The 20,637-nt window shown below is 41.2% G+C and overlaps 3 protein-coding genes across 3 annotated transcripts; 2 read left to right on the top strand and 1 right to left on the bottom strand.

Moving 5' to 3' along the window:
- Window positions 1-951: 951 nt before the first annotated feature.
- MELLADRAFT_107877 (uncharacterized protein) lies at window positions 952-6,072 on the bottom strand (the record flags this gene model as incomplete). The annotated part of the gene is made up of 4 exons (XM_007411472.1): window positions 952-2,226; window positions 2,527-3,934; window positions 4,024-4,268; window positions 6,013-6,072. The coding sequence occupies 4 exons, from the start codon at window positions 6,070-6,072 to the stop codon at window positions 952-954; spliced, it is 2,988 nt and encodes a 995-aa protein (XP_007411534.1).
- A 10,813-nt stretch (window positions 6,073-16,885) lies between these two features.
- MELLADRAFT_88276 (uncharacterized protein) lies at window positions 16,886-18,267 on the top strand (the record flags this gene model as incomplete). Its single annotated transcript, XM_007411500.1, has 8 exons — window positions 16,886-16,978; window positions 17,036-17,161; window positions 17,216-17,332; window positions 17,398-17,547; window positions 17,610-17,693; window positions 17,771-17,863; window positions 17,924-18,054; window positions 18,120-18,267. 8 exons carry the CDS (start codon window positions 16,886-16,888, stop codon window positions 18,265-18,267), a joined length of 942 nt encoding a protein of 313 aa, XP_007411562.1.
- A 997-nt stretch (window positions 18,268-19,264) lies between these two features.
- Window positions 19,265-20,618, top strand: MELLADRAFT_88275 (uncharacterized protein; the record flags this gene model as incomplete). The annotated part of the gene is made up of 5 exons (XM_007411501.1): window positions 19,265-19,542; window positions 19,610-19,777; window positions 19,849-19,915; window positions 20,161-20,562; window positions 20,613-20,618. 5 exons carry the CDS (start codon window positions 19,265-19,267, stop codon window positions 20,616-20,618), a joined length of 921 nt encoding a protein of 306 aa, XP_007411563.1.
- Between the last annotated feature and the right edge of the window lie 19 nt (window positions 20,619-20,637).

Here is a 20,637-nt window from a genome sequence, read left to right as displayed (position 1 = left end):
ATCTGCTCCTACTTTACGTATAATCCCGTATTGGATCAATTTGTCGAGATGTTTCTCGATCTCATCTCTACTCCGCGGACTTGCCGGGTATGCTTGCTTCTTAAGTATGGGTGGATAAGGTTTCTGAACGGTCAATCTCAACTTTAGTTCATGTCCTATAATGGTCCCTATAGGGTTTTCTCCGTAAGCAAAGGCTTTGCAATATTTCTTCATGACTGAATTCAAAGAGTGTAATTCTGATGATTTCAGCCTGGGAGATATGTTACATTCTCCTATAGCTTTTTCGAAGTTCTCATCCGTATGTTGGATTGCTGATATTTTCCCTTCTTTCATAAGGCTGAGAAGAAATTTCTTCTTTTTATTTTCGTTTCCTATAGTAAAGAATTTCTCTTTACTGTGAACAATATCTACGCCATACAGTCTCAGATATTCTCCACCTAATATGAAGTAATTCGACGTGGCATTTTCCATAACTACGAATTCTGGCTTTATCCTAACTGATCCTTGGTGATGTGGAAAGATAATAGGTATTTCTATCACTCCGAGGGCTTTCAATTTCCCATCACAACCTCTAAATGTCATAGTGCTAGGTGGTAACATCTTCTCTTTCCATTGGGGAAAGATGTTTTTGAGGTAGTGCGTTCCTACTATCGAACACGCTGCTCCGCTGTCTAGTAAAACATTCGCTTCTGTCTTATCGTCTAATAGTACCGTTGTTATGCAGTGATGGCCTATAGTGTGAGCTCTACCTCTCTCGGGTTTGCTCATCATTAATCTGGCATCCAATATCTGTTTTGACTTTGTTTCTCCGTCCCATTGTTGTGGGGTAGCTGCTTGCGATTGTAATTCTGCAATATCCAATCCTTCACCAGGTTCAGTGGTAATTGTCGCTATATCATGGTTATAACTTCTTTTATTTCTATTTTCTATATATTCTTTTAAAGATAATAGTCAAAAAGAAAATGATTCGTTCACCTCCCAGATTCCACATGAGGGTTGTGGTCCCATGTAAATGGTCATCTTTAGTTCCTTTAAAGTTTCGCATCCAAGTGTTAGGAACTCGGACTGGTCATCATCGAGGACAGAGAACCTTATGTATATAAAACATGGTCTCGTCTGATGTTCTAATTTGACAGGTAAGTTAATTGATCCAATCATTTCTAATTCCGTTGCTTCGTTCAAATTTTGTTCCCTCGTATTGGAAATGATATCTGTCCTCCAGGTCGGCCAGCATTCTTTGAGCATTCCAGATGTTACGAACGATTTAATCCTCGTCGTATCTATAAGCATAGCTTTTTCGAATCCTCCGACCAATACTGTCAGGTATGTATCTATTTCTGGCATCGTTATCCTTTCTCGAGATATAAATCTAAAAGACGTTGCTGAATCTGTCATGGTTTCTGCAGCTTGTATGTTATCTGTTAATGCTTCAAGAGATATTCCATGTGTTACGTGTGTAACATTTCCGATTTCTTCTGGATCTTCGTTTGTATCATCGTCCTCAGGTTCCCTTCGAGACATATCTATATTACTTACGCAGAAATCTTCTCCTTCGTCTGTTGTATCATCCCGTACTGATTCTTGTACCGACTTTTCGTCCTCTGAAGGAGGTCCGTCCTTGAATTTGTATTGTTCTTCGTCACAGTTTACTGCATTGATGGGCTTCCTACTGTATCCTTGTTGATCTTCTCGATTCCTAAAGGGAAGTTTGGAAGTATTATTCCGATCACTTCCGGCAAACTTGTTTTGGCTATAGTCTCTTGTCTTAAAATCTCTCGATGGAGAGCTTCTTGGGTCTTTAGTTGCATCTCTTGAAAAAGGGTTTCTCGACTCTTTATTGTTACTAAAGGTAACTCTCAGGTTATTAGGTTTCTCTGCCAATTTTCCAATGGAGGTCGTTGTTACTATCTCTTCAAAAATATTCATGAATTCTTCAAAACTTGTCTTATCGTTAATTCTCGATTGAACTGCATGTTCCAATTCCCCGCCGCACAGACTCAATATTTTGTCTATATGTTCGGATGTTTCTAGGAACGACCAAGCTGCTTCCATTCTCTTACGCTGTGTCAGCAGCCAAGAATTGGACCTAGATCTATACTCGTTTCTGAATTTATCGCGCTCGAAGGCTGATGCCATTCGACGTCTCCATAGTGGTGTTCCGAAATCCTTTTTAATGGCTTTCTTCCACTCCTCCAAGCTTGCTTTAAGAAGGGTTTTCTTTTGGCTCTGGTACCAGGCACGCGCTGTTCCTGTTGTGATAATTGCAAGTTTGCATGTGATCAACTCATTGGGCATGCTGAACTCCTCTTTCACCCCATCTATCCATTCAATCCATTCCAGGTGGTTGTATTCGCCTTCACCACCAAATCTTGGCCAGTCCCTAGATTGTGGGTAGTCTTTTCTTAATAATTTGAGTATTTCTATGTCCTTCTGAGATTTCTCGGTTGTTTTGTTCATGCAAGGTTGGTCTTCATGTTCTGCATCCTCGTGTTGTGTTGTATATTGTTTTTCCGGTGGATGTGGCACCTTAGGTATCCCTTGGAATTTGTGCGCAAATGGGTTATTTCCAGTTGCTACTTCTGATTCTGGCACTATATCATTTAGGATATTGTGTTCTTCAAGCTGGGTTTCTACTCTCGTGTTCAACTTGTCTACTGTCGACACTAATCTTACCACGTTACGGTGTATTAAAGAGCAGTTCAGACTTTGTTCTATTATCTTGTTGTCTATTAACTTAATTAGTCCTGCTAAATGTCGACTATTTGCTTCGACTATTTCTTTGTTCACCATTACGGCATTAGACATGATATCATCCATGTTTTCGAGGTGCTCACTCAGTATCTTGTTCATTTCTGAGCATGTACTTATTTTATTTGCCTGGTCCATGTGGTAACTCATTTCCTCGAAATGTACTCTTATTTCGTCATTTAGGATATTCAACCCTAGATCCCATTTATTGTTGAGCTTTGTAACAGCTTCATCAATTTTTTCTTTGATGTTGCTTTGTAGTTTATTTAACTTTGTTTCCAAATCCATTCTCCCCTTGTTCAGAGATATCATCGATTTAGGTGATAGGCTTTCTGTCTGCAATCTCAAACCTTGAAATCTAGTATTGAGACTTTTCTCAGCATCCGTTGAGGCGAAACTTTTATCTCTAAAGGTATCTCTTGGCGTTCCCTGAGGAGCATGGGTGGTCTTCTTGAATTCAGTTTCTTTAAGTATATCTTCTATACTTGTCGTATTCTTCTTCGGCTTATTCAGCTCTGCTATAAACTTATTTTTATCAAAGTTCTTGTTGTCTCTCAAACTGATTGGCACTTTTCTCTTGTTTTGGGCTAAAGTTTTAATTGTCTCGCTTATTTGGCTCAATTGATTTTGAGCAGGCAAGGTTGTAGTACGTTTAGAAATGTTATCATTGACTGCAGTGTGGTTAGATACAAGAACATCTTTTACTGTAGTATTGGGGATATCAACAACTTCTCTCGTGACAGGCATAGGTTGGATAGGCATAGTGGTAACAGGCATAGGTTCAATAGACAAGGAAATGGATTTGACAACGGTATCATTATCGTTCTGAGGAGCTAAATCGTTTCTAAGTCTATGAGATGTCAAAAACGGGCTGGGAGTAGAATAAAAGACCCTATCTATTGTTGAGGGTTTTGCTTCCCTTTCCCTTTGTGGGGACCTCTCATCCCTTTGACCGCTCTGTAGTAAGCTCAACTGAATGACAACATCTGTTGCATGTTGTGGGCTTCGTCCTCGGCTTGAGCTGGTCGGTTGTACGGGGTGTTCGATGGCTTGTGGGTTTGATTTCTCGCTGGACCCGTTGACGACTCCGCTTGGGTCGGATGCTGGTACTGGTTCGTCTGTGGTTTGAGGTATTGTTCCTTGCCAATGAATCCTCCCGAGGTCCTCGCTAAGAGGCTCTGTTCTTCTACGTACGGATCCCAAGGGTGACAAAGCGCTTTCGTTGCTTCTTCGCCGATCAGAATCATCAGAGTCTCGTGAGTCGACTTCCATAACTTGAGATAGATCATTATGTTTCGAGTGTTGTTGGGGTTCGATGCTTGCGCATCTCTCCATTTGCTGAAATGGTACTCGTACAGTTTCACTATGTGATCCTGTTGCTCCAAGTCCTGAGCCGCTTGGATTTCTTGAGCTGATAATCCGGTCGGTTGGTTTGGTAGCATCGGAACATCGTCGCTTGCTGCCGATTGAGCTGGATCTCCGGATGGAGTCTGAGTAGTTTGGCCGTTCGAGGCTACTGACTCTAGAAGATTTTCGAGGAGGCATATCTTCTCAATACGTAGTACGATAGCGAGGGGTTATAACACAGCAATGAATTTATATATTTACCAGGTGGATCTCCACTCGTAGTCGTATTCTGAGCGGCTGGGTGTGACACGCTGCTCTAGTGGTTCTGGGCTGATGAGGCTGATTGGGTTCTGTCTACTGCCTGGTTCTGTTCGACTTGAGCTTGACTGGGCTGGCTTGATCTGGTCACTGTTTGCGCAGTTGTTAGTGTTGTGTTTCGTTCAGTCACTGTCAAACTTTTGTCTGACTTACTCTTGATTCCTGAGTTTATCAGCTTCCGCTTCAAGTCTTCGAATGATGTTGATAATGTTCTGTAACAAATCCTCCGGTTGTTTCAAATTCAAGTACTGGATATCAATGAAAGTATCGACTAGCTTTCCTAGTTCCTTGCTAATGTCAAGGAGCTCATAAATCGTTGATGCCTTTGGTTGTGAAATCTTGAAACAGAGACTGTAGTCTCGGGTTTAGAACTTGGAAATTAAAATAAGAAACTTCAAAATTGAAACAAGTGTTAAAGGTTTTGTCTGCTAAAGGATTCTCGTGGACTAAAGAAAAATATGGTAATTCGAAGAATAGATCTAGGGAATACTGATCAATGACTTCGAGCGAAATGTTGAAGATAAACTGAGATTGATAATAAAAAAAATTGATATTTTTTATGGGTGATTTTATTGGTTTTTAAAAAAAAAAAAAATTGTAAGACTGAAAGGATATGTTTTCTTTTGTCAGACTTGGGTTCTAAAACACGCGATGAGGCCCCGAATTGTCAGGGTGGCTACCTAAAGAGGTCACAGGTAAGGCCTAGTACTTACGCTATAAGTTCCTGACTGAATATTCCTCTGGTTACGTGGAATACGAGATCGTGGTTTCTTCCTAACACAAGTAATGATAGTAATATCAGTATACTGATTAATATTGTAAATTATAAAATACTGATTTTAAAAGAACCACAGGCCTACTGAGGAGACAGTAGAGGATGGTCAATCCTTAGACCCGGGTATTTCTCTGAAGCTCAAAGCTTAGAGTTGCCTGTTATCCAGAGATAAACAGGGATCTCGTCCAACTTTACGTTGCGAGAACTGTAGGTATTGACCAAATAAGAACGGACTTACTCTTGATCAAGTAAGAAAGTAGTATCGGTTTCGAATAACTGGATAAGGATCGAATGGAGCTTATAATAAGTTTATAACCTTTCGAACTGGGTAGCTAGTGGTTAACTACGGAGAATTACAGTAAAGTAAGAATCAGAATGAGTTCAGACTATTCACTAATCATGGAGAAAAGATGAGTTACGTTTATTTTACGGGTTCAAGATTTCAGAAGCTTTTAGCAAAAACTACTTTTAAGAAGCGGGACAGATAAAGGGTTAAAATTCTAATCTTATAAAGGTAGATTCTAATGGTTTATGTGCCGGGCTTTGAAAAAGGAGAAAACTAACTTGTTTCTACAATATTGATGGGGTAAGATTCGATGCCCCTCTTCTTCGTTGCTCGTATAGGGTCTTCTTATAGTTTTTGTTATAGCTTATGGCAGCCTTGGTAATAATCAGGTCGGAGTTCTTACTTCCAACCGTAGTCTTCTCGTTTTACGTAAGTCTTGACGTATTAGGAGACTGGGTCCTTCGAAGTTTTCATAGTTTTTTACGTCAGTCTGAACTCGTCTTATCACTGATTCCTCAAACCTCTCTTCTCATGTCACCTCTGATCCTTGATCATGACAGTTTTCTCTTGGAAGTGGCTCGATGTCTAGTTCTTTCATGTTCTCTTTACGTCTGGCGATATTGCCTCAGTTCTCGAGGAATTTCAGTTCGTCTCTTGGTATTTCTTTCTATCTACTAGTTCCTTTCCTAATTCCTTCCTAGTCTTGTTTCTTATTGTTTTCTTTGGTGAAATATATCAGCTGTTCTCGTGACCATTATTCTTATTTAGGTTTTCTATTCATTATTCGTGTTTGTTATTTGTAGACTTCTGATACTAGGTCATTTTTTGAAATGTGTCTTGTATTTTCTTTTTTATGTTTTTTATGTTTTTTTGTTGAATCTTTGAGACTAGATCCATAAGTTGTAATCAAAGGAATTTGTTCTCATTTTTTCTAAAAGGTTATTATAAAAACAAAAACAAAAAATGACAAATGAAATATATACATATATGTTGTGTAGTTCTTCTGGTGTTTTCCTTCGTTTGGAAACACTCAAGGACTGACATGTGGATTGATGAGATCATGAATCATCCAAATGAATCAGTCTTCTATAATGATCTTGGGATGCACAAGCACATATTTTTTGGACTATGCTTGTTCTTGGAGACTCTGGATGGATTAACTTGCCTGTCAAATCTTGAACTTCAGAACCATTTTCAAAGAGCTGCTGACACTATTCTAAGGGACTTTTTTCCTTTTTTCACATTGCCTTGTTGCTATTTTTGTCATGTCTTCTTTTGACTTGGACAATAAATCAGCCTCTTAAAGGGATTGCTAGTCATGGAAAGTTACTTGGCACATATCTCCCTCTTCCCAATGCCAACACAACCCTCTCAGAAACCCTTTCTGCTCATCTGAAGTTCATGCCTCATTTAATAGACTGCATTGGTGCAATAGATGGTACACATTCCAGTCACTCCACCAGCTTACAATTTCATTCCTTTCTCTGACTGTAAAGGCTACACATCTCAAGATTTCCTTGCTGTATGCAATTTCAATACAAAGTTTATTTATTTATTTGTTGGAGCTGAAGGAAGTACGTCTGATGGGGCTCTTTGACTTTGGCTCAAAGTTGTGACTTCACAATTCCAGCTGGATAGTAATATCTTGGCAACCTGGCTTTTCTCTCACCAACATGTGTCTTGACCCAAAATCAATGAGTATGTAATTATCATTTATGAGAGTGAAAAAAAGGTTTCATGTTGTAGAACTTGAAGCTCAACAAGAGCTTGAAAGAGCATTAAGGGGGTGATCTACCAATGAGAAACTAGTAGAAGATGTCTAAAGACTACCCTCCTAAAACAAGACAATCAGAAAGGGGAACTTCTGTTGAATTGAGCACTGATAAGTATCAAAAGAGAAATATATCTTAATTGACTTTGAAAAAGACCAAAAGCATGCGTTTCAAATGAAATAGCACAGTTTTAATTGTCTCTCAACACTTATAGTGTTATTCCAATCTGATAACTAAGAGAAAACAACACAATACCCTTTTGATATTATTCTCTACCAAAGGAGCAATTGAGCCAAATAAAGGTAACAGTGGGCTTTTGAATTGCAAGAGCTCCTTCAACTTCTTGGTCTGAAATAATGTCAAATGAAGTCAATAGGAGAGGTAAACAAAGAAATAAATAAGAAAAGGAAGAATGAAAGACAGAAAGAAAGAAAGAAATACATAATAAAGACAGACATAAAAAAGAAAGAGTCCTTACATTGTTGTTAACAATTGGTGCCCAGATATCATTGGGTAGCAGAATGCAGTTGTCCTCCCACCCAGAATCACTAAGGGCCCGTTCGGTTGCCGTCAACCTCGCAGGTTGACCCAGCCAAATGCCCAGGCGTAAGCCTGAGAGGTATTTTAAATGTCAACCTGGGTGGTGAACCGTTCGGTACAGGTTTTTTGAAAACCTTTCAAGTGTACACCTCTCAGGTCTACCAGCCAAACCGGTCAACCTGTCAGGTTGGCCGTTTTGCTAGAATCTGGCAGGTTGACCTGCCTACTGCCATAGACTTGGCCTCAAGAAGAAACCAAATCAATTCATGAAACCCATGATCTTCAGGTTTCATGACAGTCAAGTTGGGGCTACCAAACAACCCAGGCTCTCAGGCAACCTGCAAGGCAGACATTGTCAACCTGCGCATGCGCAAGTAGACGCTTGCGAAGCGTACACCTGCCAGGCTGACGGCAACTGAACGGGGCCTAAGAAGCTTGCAAAGAAAGAGTGTAATTTTTGAAAGAGTGATGTCAAAAGGGTGAGGGGTGATGAACAAGAATCAATTATGGTAAAGGGAGGGTTATGGGCAAGGGAGAGGGGCAAATACTTTATTTTTGTTATGAGTACACTTTGGGGAAACTCTTGTGAAACATGAGTCACACATGTCACAGATATTGACTCATACTTGTACTCCACAGATCTTGTATGGCTATTTCAAGAAAGATTGACAACTTTTTTTTGGAGAAGGTTGTCTCCGCAGCGGTTAAAACCAGAGAAAAAACTTGACTACAGGTTTATTCTTTTCTGTATTCTTCCAATTAGCAGAGGGACAAAATCAAGTGTGGGGCAAAACCCGGGTTTTGCATGTTGATGAGATTTTCAACAAAAAAATCTATGTTAAAACGGCTGTAGTATTGGTCCTTTTTCCTTATCCAACAATCTCAATAATCAGGATACAAGAGCCAGAGCCAGAGCCAGAGCCTCACTCCTGTACCAAGACTCTTGACTACAACCCATAACAATTTTGTCTAATATATTGTCATACCGTTTATGATTTTGACCAAATAATGTACCAAACACCCTGTTTTTTTCACAAGCCATATACTGTACATGGTCTTATACAGTATGTTGCTTCTGTAGTATATCAATGTTTTCCAAATGGGCCCTAGCCTTTTCTAGTTGTCCAAAATGAAACTTGAACATATTGCAGTGAATAATGATGTAACAATCCGTATGGATGTAGAGGGTTTACATCTCTACAAGGGAGCTTTTTGCAGGCAAAGGCCACTTGAGTAGTTCAAAAAACCTTTGGTTATGAGTGGGTTAATCCCTGTATGTGGGTATGGAGTTAGAGGGGTTCAACTGTATTCTCTCTTTGCTGTTGTTGACACTTGTTCAAGTTGTTGTGTTGGGTATTGCTTTTTGGTGATATCTCATGTTCCTTGTGTTTCAATTTGTTTGGATAAGCTGACATGTTTGCTCTAACACTTGTATCTAGAGTTCACAGGAACCTTGACTTGTTTGTATAGATACTACTGGCACTTGTAGGGGGTAAAGCAGCTCACACTTACAAGTTATCAGTGCTGCAAAAGTTTTGAGCAAGTCTTGTATCTTTCTACCTGCCTTCCCTCTTTAATTTTGTTGGTCTTGTACAAGTGGGCATGTTAATTTCATAGGCTGGGGTTTCCCAGTGGACTTCACTCCTCAACAGTTTCATCAGGGTTTTTGGTGTCAGATTCTTCCCCCTTCTACTTTACCTCACTCTATGGTGAGTGCAAAGGTCAATCAGGTCTCTTTGAGCTCTTAATATTCCCTCATAGCAGCCCTGCCAAGGCCTACACCACCAAGACCCTTTTGTGCGGGAGGATGTCCGGACCGTCCGAGATCGGGTGTCCGGGTCAGCATCCCGTATTAGGACATGGCATCGACATCCAAGGGCAGTTACATCCGCACAGCATCCTTCAGATGCAGTTCACGCTCACACCCGGCACCTTTTTCGTGGCCAGGGCTGTGGCCAGGGCCGTGGCCCAGCCCTGCCCAGCCCTGTGTGGCCTGCCCTTGAAACAACTTTTGATCATAGCCCAACTCATCTTCAGGTGCTACTCCCTGCTTAAGGCACTCTTTGAAGGGGAATTAAGCTGAACTTCATGCACTATGAAGGTCATGAAGGGCTTGTGGTGAGGGCCACGCGTGGCCTAAGCCCTGGCCACGGCCATGTGCCCCTCCGGGGCGCCTCGTGGCTTCGGGGCCCCGGGTGTGAGCGTGAGATGCAGTGCGGATGTCAAGCATAAGACTCATATGTGGCTCTGCTTCCATGAGAGACCTACAGATGTCCAATTGAGGTTGTCCTCAAGGCACACCTCGGACATCTACCTGGTGCTCCGCACTCAGGACTCCAGGCAGCTGTGACCGGACAACCTGCGGTGATCTCAAACCGGGCTATGCTATGCGGTGAACATCACCTTTGCAGTCCCAACAAGATTCCGGCACGGTGATCGCTCAGCCATATCTCTCCGAAGCCAATCAAACTTCTCGTCTTTCCACAATAACACTTGGTACGTCTTGAGATCAACCTCTTCCCGTCTCTTTGTATTGCATTCTGACAAATTCATGATTCTTCGTTCATTTCTTATACTCGCCTTTCATCCCTTTCACAACTCAGTCTCTTTATCATGTCATCGTCCAAAGGGACCATTGTAGATCGTTGTTAGTTAATTTTGTATCATTCAACTGGCTTCCTTCTTACCATTTTGACACGAATGTATATAGATTTTGACCGAACACCGTTAAACGGTGGCTTCCAATATCGATGTATCCTGTGCAAAGGTAGAACCATGAAAGACACAACTCGCCATAAAAACTCAGAGACTCACAAGGCTTTGGTAGCTGATGAGGAAGCATCTGTGGCTCGGGACCGCGAAAGTGAACAACATCTAGGCTCATTCCTGCAAAATGATGATGAGCCCAATCAAAATTCACCTCGATTTATGGGTTTCGAGGAAGATGATAACAGAACACCTCCCAAGTCAACTTGTATCGGTTATACTGAGACACTGATGAAGCTGCTCACTGGACCTCTTAGCGAAGACGGAGAATCAGACACCGCTGAAAGTGACCAAGACTTTCCAAATCTTGGTCAGCTTGATTTTGAAACAATCCTACAAAAACGACTGGAAGAAGAGAATGATCTCAGTCAAAGCGACTCAGATTCAGACGATTCAGTTGAGCCAGAAGACACGGCTGAAAAAGATGACCACACAGGACAGAGTCAAAATCAAAACACCTTTGATTCTGACTGGTATCCCTTTCGAAAAGAGGTTTTTATTAGCTTTCCTTCAAACTTCAATGTAACAACCCATTGATTTAAATCTGATCCCATCTGAAAGCAGATCGCGGGGTTGGTTCTCTTGGGGTCGGGCCGTCATATTCTCTCCGAAAAACAGTACAAACGAGTTCGATTTGTGTATGGTTTATTTAATGTTGTGCTACCAGCATATAAGACGTTACGAAATTTGCGATCAAGGATGTGTACACGCTTAGGACTTAATGTTGTCAGATGGGAAAGTTCTCTTCAAAATAAATGTTACGGACTGAGTATAAAGGAGATTGTAGCTCAGGTAAGCGTTGATTTGTTGTTAAACTTCCATCATATCTTAAGGCCGTTGCTATTTGCAGCCCACAAGAAAACCATGTAGGCGCTGGCCAAATTACGCCTACATGGGTGTTTCCCACGAAGAAGCGCCTACATTTATGATGTAGGCGCTGGAAACCATCCAAAATGACGCCTACATGTCAAAAAACCCATGTAGGCGTCATTTGGTTACGCCTACATTCAAAAAATGAAATGTAGGCATAATTTTCAAGCACCTACATATCTAATTTGAAATGTAGGCGCTATTTTTGAGCGCCTACATTCAATTTTCAGCTCAAATAAGCGCCTACATGCAGTCCTGCATATGTAGGCGCTACAAATCCGGCAACTACAACTCCAGACTGGTCTGAAGGGTAATGAAGAACAACTTTCAAGTCAAAATGAGAGTATTGGAAGACAGAAAAAGCAGTTTGGACTCAAAATGAGTGTATTGGAAGACGGATAAAGCAGTTTGGAGTTGAAATCAGTGTATCGGAAGACAGAAAAGTAACTCCGGAGTCAAAATGAGTGTATCAGAAGACGGAAAAAGTAGTAAATTATTTCAACTCTGAACTCAGTTTGGAGTCAAAATGAGTGTATCAGAAGCGGAAAAAGAAGTAGATTATTTCAACTCTGAACTGCTATTTATGTCTTCTGATACACTCACTTCAGAGTTGAAAAGAGCATATTCATCTTCCAATATGCTTAACTGCTTTTTCCGTCTTCCAAAACACTCATTTCAACTCCAAGCTGCTTTTTCCATCTTCCGATACACTCATTTCAACTCCGAACTGCTTTTTCCGTCTTCCAATACTCTCATTTTAACTTGAAACTTCTTCTTCATTAGCCGTCAGACCAGTCTGGAGTTGTAGGTGTTGGATTTGGAGCGCCTACATATGCAAGACTGCATGTAGGCGCTTATTTGAGCTGAAAATTGAATGTAGGCGCTCAAAAATAGCGCCTACATTTCAAATTAGATATGTAGGTGCTTGAAAATTACGCCTACATTCTGAAATTTTGAATGTAGGCGTAACCAAATGACACCTACATGGGTTGTTTATCATGTAGGCGTCATTTTAGATGGTTTTCAGCGCCTACATCATAAATGTAGGCGCTTTTTTGTGGGAAACATCCATGTAGGCGCTGTTTTGGCAGCACCTACATGGTTCTCTTGTGGGCTGCAAATAGCAATGGCCTATCTTAATCCTTGCTGATAATCACATCTTCCATCAGGAGCTTGCTAATCCAATTGTCACAAAGCATTTAGTTTTTGTTCCTGAGTACGACACTAATGTTCAGATCAATAGATTGTCTCAATCCAAAAAATGGCTGGAAGGATTCTCTCGCACCCAGAGGGTGCAAATGATTCCTTCTGCCAACGGACACTTCTTCCTTTATGAGCCAGTTTATCAATCTTCAGGACAGTTAATTGTCCCAATTTTCTTCTTTCAGCAGTCAGGCCAAGCTTATGCCAAATGCTTGAAGGCTTCAACTGTATCTCAGGGTATTAATCATGGATTACAAATTGTTGTTGATTCGCACCAGGAGTTTGATTCTCCTTTGCTAGTTACAGTTTCAATTGATTCTATTAGAAAAACTTTCATAGATTCAAAAGACGAAAATGGTCTTTCTCTGGAAGAACGATGCGGAGGTGTAATGTATCGTACGTGATTCTTTTTGACACTTCCTTCTTTTGACACTTCCTGCTTGGTCTGATCCCTTTGATTTGGTATACAATCAGAACGTAATCATGATGGCGATCAGTACCAAGAGATACCTCTGCCGAACCCATGGCGAACTAAAGCAAATGGTAAAGTTATTCGACACGTCCCGATCACACTATATTCAGATGATACTTCCGGAAATGTTTCAAAAAAGTGGAATAAACACATGAGTTATTATTTCACATTATCCGGTTTACCTCCTGGAATGACAAATCAGGAGTACAACATTCACTTTCTGGCTACATCAAATACATCTAGCGCTCTCGAACTTGGTGATCACGTAGTAGACAAATTAAAGTACTCATTTATTCAACAAAACCTCAATTTGATAGTAGTGCTTACATTTAACTTGTTTCTCTATGTACGCAGCACACTTGGCACCGAGGGATTTTCCACCTATGACGAAATTCTGAAGGAGGATGTGCTTGTCATGGTTGTTCCTCTCTGTCATCTTGGTGATTCTCCTATGCACGCGGAGATCTTGAACACAACAAATCCTTCAGTTACTTTGAACCCTTGTCGGATATGTATGTTGAGTGTTGAAACAATTGCTGAGAAACAAGATGCTAAATATACTTGCGACTTTGTGGGTTTAAAACATGATGAGGTATGTGTATTCAGTGATTATCATGTACCCTGGAAAAAATTAACATATTTGTAATTTTTTGTAATTTTTTTAGGGAGGACCTAAACCACGTGAATGGGATGTGACGAAAGCACGAACTGTGGGACTTTGGAACCTTCTTTGCAATCCCAAAAAATACACCGAATTCTTGAAGAAAGCAAAAGATTATGGAATTCGTGATACTATGAATGTTTGATTTGTTGAGTGGTTTCATGAGCTACACCGAGATAAAGAATATTCAAATGAAGAGGTTCAAAAAATGTTTGACGATCTCAATGAAAAATTTGGAGAACATCTATTCAACCCCTTTTTGCGGCTACAAGGTCTGAGTCTCAATTTGTTCATTTCATATTTGTTTGTACTGTATAAATCTGACGGAATTATATCAGGGTTTGACGCACATAAAGATACGCCTGTGGAGATTCTCCATGTTGTTTTACTCGGGGTTATCAAGTATTTGTTGAAGGATGCGATGGATGGTATTCCGGATTCAGCTCTGCCTTCAATTTTGGCACGATGGAAATCGTTTGATACTTCCGGCCTCAAAGTTCCACCGATTCAACCCAAGACGATGACTCAATTCTACCAGAGCTTAGTTGGAAAAGATTTTCGAACGATCATACAAGCAGTACCTTTTGTATTGTATGAACATATCTCCTACGAGCGACGACGTATGTGGACGGCATTAGCACATCTGTGTTCCTTTATCTTTCAAACCTCCATTACGAACTTTTCTTCCTACGCGAAAAATCTGAAGATCTTGGTCAATATCTTTCTTGGTCACATCATCCGATGGACGGCACAGTGGACAAACAAACCAAAGTTTCATATGCTAGTCCACTTAGTAGAATCAATCAAACGGTTTGGCCCATTATGTTTAGTTGCAACTGAAAAAAACGAAAGCTTCAACGGTGTAACTCGCTTAGCTTCAATTCATTCAAACCGTCACGATCCAGGCTTACACATCACAACCACCTTTCTCTTTGCATGTCTGATGCGAATGTTGCTATCTGGTGGCTCATTCTGGGATGAGAAGTATCAGTGTCGAGCAAAAGCAGGAAAAGAAGTACTTAATTTATTCTTGAATAATGAATGGGTTCGAAATAGTTTGGCTTATAATCAATTATGGAATTCACAAGGGTCAATTTCAATGAAAGGTTTGTGACAATACCTTTTAATTTGTGTTATTTAATATTCTAATTATCTGATTGCAATTATCATGCTATAGGCAATGTCAATGAATCCATAGCACCGAGTGAAATCAAAGAAGCATTCCCAGAATCCGACTGGTCGCAAAAGAAAGAAGCATATCTTCGATCTCACCAGCGTGTTCGTATGGAAAACTTCGTTTTGATGGTGCTACCTGGCGACCACACCCCAAAAGTAGGGCGAGTTGAAAGCTTCTGGCACGGATGTTGAAAGAGTAGTTTGAAATTTTTGGCCAAAGTTAAGGTTTGCCGCTTGAATGAGGATATTGATAATTTCTATGGTTTCCGTGGGTTGACTGTGACACAAGAAATCTTGTGGATACCTGTTGAGGTGAGTCTTTTGAATTGAAAAAAATTCACAAACATTGATTCGAAAAACTTTATATGTTTGACAGAAAATAAAGTGCGTGCTGAATGTACAGCATAATTGCCATTTGTCCAAGTGTCAGCCGCTGGCTAGTCCACCGAGACACGACGGACAAATGCCAGTCAAATCACCATATCAAATTGAACACAAGTCAGTCAACGAGTACATCCTGAACTTGGGTGCGCTCTATTCAGCTGAAGATCATCGATTTGTGGCAAACATTAAATACAATCAATGGACAAGCGAGGAATGGGAGGAATGTATTAAGATGGGTATCAACAATTGGAAAGATACTCAAGCAAAAAAAGATAAAGCCAAACAAGACAAAGCAACCAAGGATAATAACCAAAAGGGAAAAGGGAAAGGCAAGAAAAGGAAATATGAAGATATCTTACCGCGTGAAGATATTGACCCAGCGTTGTTTGACTTTTGAAACTGCTTCATGTTTATTTTATATGCAAAACATTGAAATTCACAGAACACTTATATTTAGACTCCTTTCAATTCACCAGAATTGTATCTCTACATGTGCAATTTCTTCTCAACCTCTAGCTTCCAACTTATGCTCTTATATATATAAATGAAGAAGATCTTGTTTTTTTTCTATTATGATTATTACTCTTCTTGGTTTTTTCTTCTTCTTTATCTTTTTTCCTTTTTATAAAAAAATCAATACTCTTCTTGTTGTTGTTGTTTGGATTGATCAAAACATAAATGAAGAAGAAGTAGTCTCGGTTTTATTTAGATCATTTGGTATGTCTGAGCAAACGCTCAAGTGAACGTGTTTTGAATGATGTCCTAGGCGTGCTGAAGCAATGAATGAAATCTCTCAAAGAGGACTTATTAAATCTCACAGATGAAGAAAATTTTGAACATGAGATTGAAACGAGTAAATATATTCTTTGAAGGAGGATAAGCTGAGTCGGCCAATCTTTCGATTTTTCTCAGAGTGACCGATTGTGGACGCAGAGCTCCATGAAGGCAGCAAGTTTCTTGCACTTCAGTCGTGGCCGAACTGGCATGCACATTCATCATCAAATGATGTTTTGACAACTTGAAGTTTGAACAATTTCAAATCAACCACATCATTTTGTTCACCGTTCAACGACTGTGGATCTTAAAGTCTTTTCACTTCTTTCGTTATTGTTCTCCTTCTCAACTCTCAGCAATCACCATGCCAGAATCCCGACGCCCAACCTTGCGAACCCGTGATTCGCGTTCAGCCTCACCACGTAAGTTCTTTCCCTCCTTGTGGTTCAATCTTTGTCTAAAACATGATTTGGATTTGTGAAGCTTTAAGAGCCGATGCTCTTCCTGCGTCATTGAGATTTGTTGGTTCAAACACTTCTCAAAGCAATACCAATAACAATGGTATATTTCCTCTATTTGTCATCTGTGTATCAAGAGTTCCTAATCTTCTTTCGCTTCAGGTGGTAGGGATGAGGAAGAAAACGATACTGATGAAGAAATGGAAGAACCGAGAAACCAAATACCAGCCCATTCTCCTACTTCGTCTCCAAATCATTGATCTTCACCGTTGGATTCCACCAATCAAGTCCCTTTTTGGTCTGCACAGCCCGGAGTCCCTTCAACCAATCTACCTATGGCACCGGCAGATCGAGCTCAATGGAATCAGCTTGCTGACATCTTTGAACTCGATTCTAAACATCGGGCAGAAGCACTTAGAATAAGTTCTGTGAGCCAATCTTCCATCAACAAGTTACCCTCGTTACTGACCATTGTATTCTTTTAGATTACTGGGTCTGAAAATCAATATCACGCATCAGTCTGCCTCTTGCAGAAGACACGTCAAGATATGGATAATGTTGTTTCGCAACTTTGTTCTGCTGCCAGCTGGAAGCCTGCCGCTGATCTGGGGGTAAGCACGTTTACTTAAGTGTAGACAGAGTGTACTGACCATTTGTATGCCCAGACCCGACTTACTAAGATCATACGCGAAACGCTTCAAGACCATACAATGGAATCGTATACCTACAGAGTCGATTCCAAAAAAAAGCCCATACAAAAATCCTTTGAAAAGATCGCTATGGTATGTATCCTTTTTATACATCCTCCTCTGATTTTCAGCAGTTCAGTACTCAATTACATATGTAGAATGCTATAATCAACCAATCCGAGTCATGGAAATTAGAAAATTTACCTCAAGACTTTGGTAGTACGTTGACCGATCTAAAGAAACATGAGGCGTTCATGAAGTTCTTTGGAGCCAAAGTTAGACATGTCCGGGACGACTTCAGGATTGCTGTATGTCCATCTCTTTCGAATCTCATGATTCCACTGGCTAAACTAACCTTGCTATCTCAAAGCTCTTAACCAATATACTTGTAACTCACGCAAACATAGATGAACCCGCACAACCAGTGCCAAAGCTGTCTGAATTGCTATTACTGGTAAGTTCAGTTTGATCTCTCTCTAATACTGGTCATGTCAATCCGTGGTTCTACTTTGATCATGATTGATGTTACAGTTGACTCGGTTTTTTAATCCACAAGATCCTCGCACTGCAAAAGAAATTGAGGCTGATATGGACTCGAAGGCCAAAGCTCGATTCGCTTATCTGGTCAGTATCATTGAAGTTACATTCAATTTTCTTTCTTAGCCGATATTGTTTCTCTTTCAGAGAATCGAGGCTGCGATATATAACTACACCAACCAAGTAGACCGCAAGCTGCGACCTGGTCAATCGCATTGGGCATGGGTGGATCAACAGCTTGAAAATCTTTGTGGTCAAAAAAGGTCTTATCGTCGAGCGTAAGTGGGCTGATAGAAATCTATGTCAATCAACATATCATTGACTTTGCGCTTCCTTGTACCAGTTTTGATACTATTGTTATAGCAACTGATCAAGGGTTTTTTGATGGAAATAAGTCAATCTTCGACATCAAGGAAGATGAAAAGTTCAGGGTTCCCACCGAAGATGATGTCTCACAAGCGATGGAATTTATGTCTTCAAACACCAACTAAAAATCTATGTACACTTGTATGTATGAGCATTTGGCGTTGTCCATTTCTCGCCCTATCTGCCTTCTGGCGCATTCATCTGATCTTATAATCGACTAGTGTGATCACTTCTCAATGTTCATCTATGTAGTCTTCATCCTCTATGCTCTCTTTTTCCTTGCATACTTATATAGCTTGATTTGAATAATTTGAGTATCAATGTATTATTTTACCTAAGCTATCTTGATCGAGTCAAAACGAGAACCCGATAAACTGTTACAAAACGAGATGCTCGATGACAGCCCATAGGATGTCCTCCACACGCCTCGAGCCAGTCATCTCACAGACGCTCTGAAGTTTGTCCTGAACTTGTTAGGAGGGACTCTTGAAGGGTAGCGTGAAGCTTCCCTTAGGGGATTTCCGCTGCTGCCGTTCTCACGACAGCCCTCCCCGATGCCGACAGATCTCCCACCAGGGGTTCCTCAGCCCTGCCTACGGACCAATTTTGGAAGTCCGACCTCCGATGTCCGAGGCAGAGTCTTGCAGAGCGCTCCGTCAGGACGCCCGTCCGCCTGCAAAAAAAAACGGGCATCCCAAGGACATCCGAATGTCCTTGTGGTGTACTCTCACTATTTCTTCCAAGTCATGTAAAATGTCTTGTGAGTGAAATTTTTCAAAGATGATCTGAGACTTGCAAGGCAGAGAAGGAACCGCAACAATTTTGCCCAGTAGCCCATGTCTCATATGTTGCCTATTCTTGTTCAAGATCAATCTGAACGCACAACCAAAAGCATGAGCGCTTCCCAATTTAGTCACACTCACCTCGCATCTAAAATTCTGGGAGTTGTACCACGTGACCTTGGAGGTGAGCGAGATTCAAGTTTCAACGCGTGCGGAGTTTGTGTTAAACCTATTTAGTCTTGACCCACAACTTGACCTGAATTGTCGGTCTGAGTTGAATCAGTTGAAAACCTGATCGAAATCCTTTAAAAGCCAAACCATCGATCACTCTTTTCACAAAATGTCCAGACTCAGGATACTTTCCCATTCCTCACTGAGGTTTCATCTCAACTCTCACCATCCAGCTCGTACTTTCTCAACTTTTTCCACTGTTTTCTCCTCGCCTTCCCCTTCAGATCTACCACCTAAACCTACTCAAGCAGCTTCTTCATCTCCTAAGCCTACCTCCTCAACATCTGCACTCGATTTCAAACTTGCTCATCCTCGACGCAGGCCGCCTCCACTACCGGTTATCGATCCACCCCGTTGGAGTGCCGAACAAGCTGTCACCAATATCTTGTATGCCCCTTCTCTTCCACATACTCCCACTTGTTTCTTATCACTCACCTCCGTCATCACCCTCCAGATACAATACACCCCCTCCTTCCGTCGAGCCCTTCAATCGCCATGTTCTCAATTGTCTTGTACAGAATGAGCCCGGTGTACTGTCCCGCGTTTCAGGAATCCTCGCAGGAAGGGGCTTCAACATAGAGTCTCTAGTCGTTTGTGCTACTGAGATCCGCGAATTGTCTCGGTCAGTTTGCATTCACACTATATGCCATCTTGCTCTCCATCATGCTTACCATGCGTTCTTTACTCTCGTAGGATGTGTATCGTCTTGAAAGGTCAAGAGGCTGTGGTTGAGCAAGCTCGCAGACAACTTGAAGACTTGGTAAGGCTCCCATCTCCATATGTTCAATACTTTCTACTCCACCGCCTCCGGTCCCATTCTATGATGATACACTTTTGAATTTAGATGACGAGTCTGATGGTCCATCACGGATTTATGAAGACTCCACAAATTGCTACCTTATCTACATTATCTGAACTCCTTGCTTATCCCCGTACCCTACCGGCTCATGAACGTTGTTCAACTCATCACAGAAACTGATTTGTTTGATCTCCGCTTCTTACTAGGTTCCTGTTTGGGCAGTACTTGATTACACTCACAACAAGAAGATTGAACGCGAATTGCTTCTGGTCAAGGTGTCCATATTGGGCCCCGAGTACTTCGAAGATCAGTTACATGCCAAGACCAACCCATCCAACCCTCAATCTTACGCCCAAACCACACCTCGTGCAACTGGCTCGGAACAGCACAACGATTTCGGGGAACTCAGTCCGTCTGAGGCTCTACGACAGAAACATCTGAACCTTCAAGCGTTAACCAATCTTGCAGGCCATTTTGGTGGTAATGTCGTAGATGTCTCGCATGACTGCATCGTTGTCGAGTTGAGTGCCAAAACGTCGAGAATCGATGCTTTCCTCAAGTTAGTCAGGCCTTACGGTATCCTTGAAGCTGCCCGTACTGGTACTATGGTCATGCCTCGCGCCCCAATCCAATCTGACTGGCAAGGCCTGTCTGACAGCGATGAGGGCGATGAAAGTGAAGCT

Source organism: Melampsora larici-populina (genome assembly GCF_000204055.1).
Source record: "Melampsora larici-populina 98AG31 unplaced genomic scaffold MELLAscaffold_25, whole genome shotgun sequence".
Lineage (NCBI taxonomy): Eukaryota > Fungi > Basidiomycota > Pucciniomycetes > Pucciniales > Melampsoraceae > Melampsora > Melampsora laricis-populina.
The sequence above is the reverse complement of the archived record's forward strand: the minus strand, read 5'-3'. Positions and strand labels throughout refer to the sequence as shown.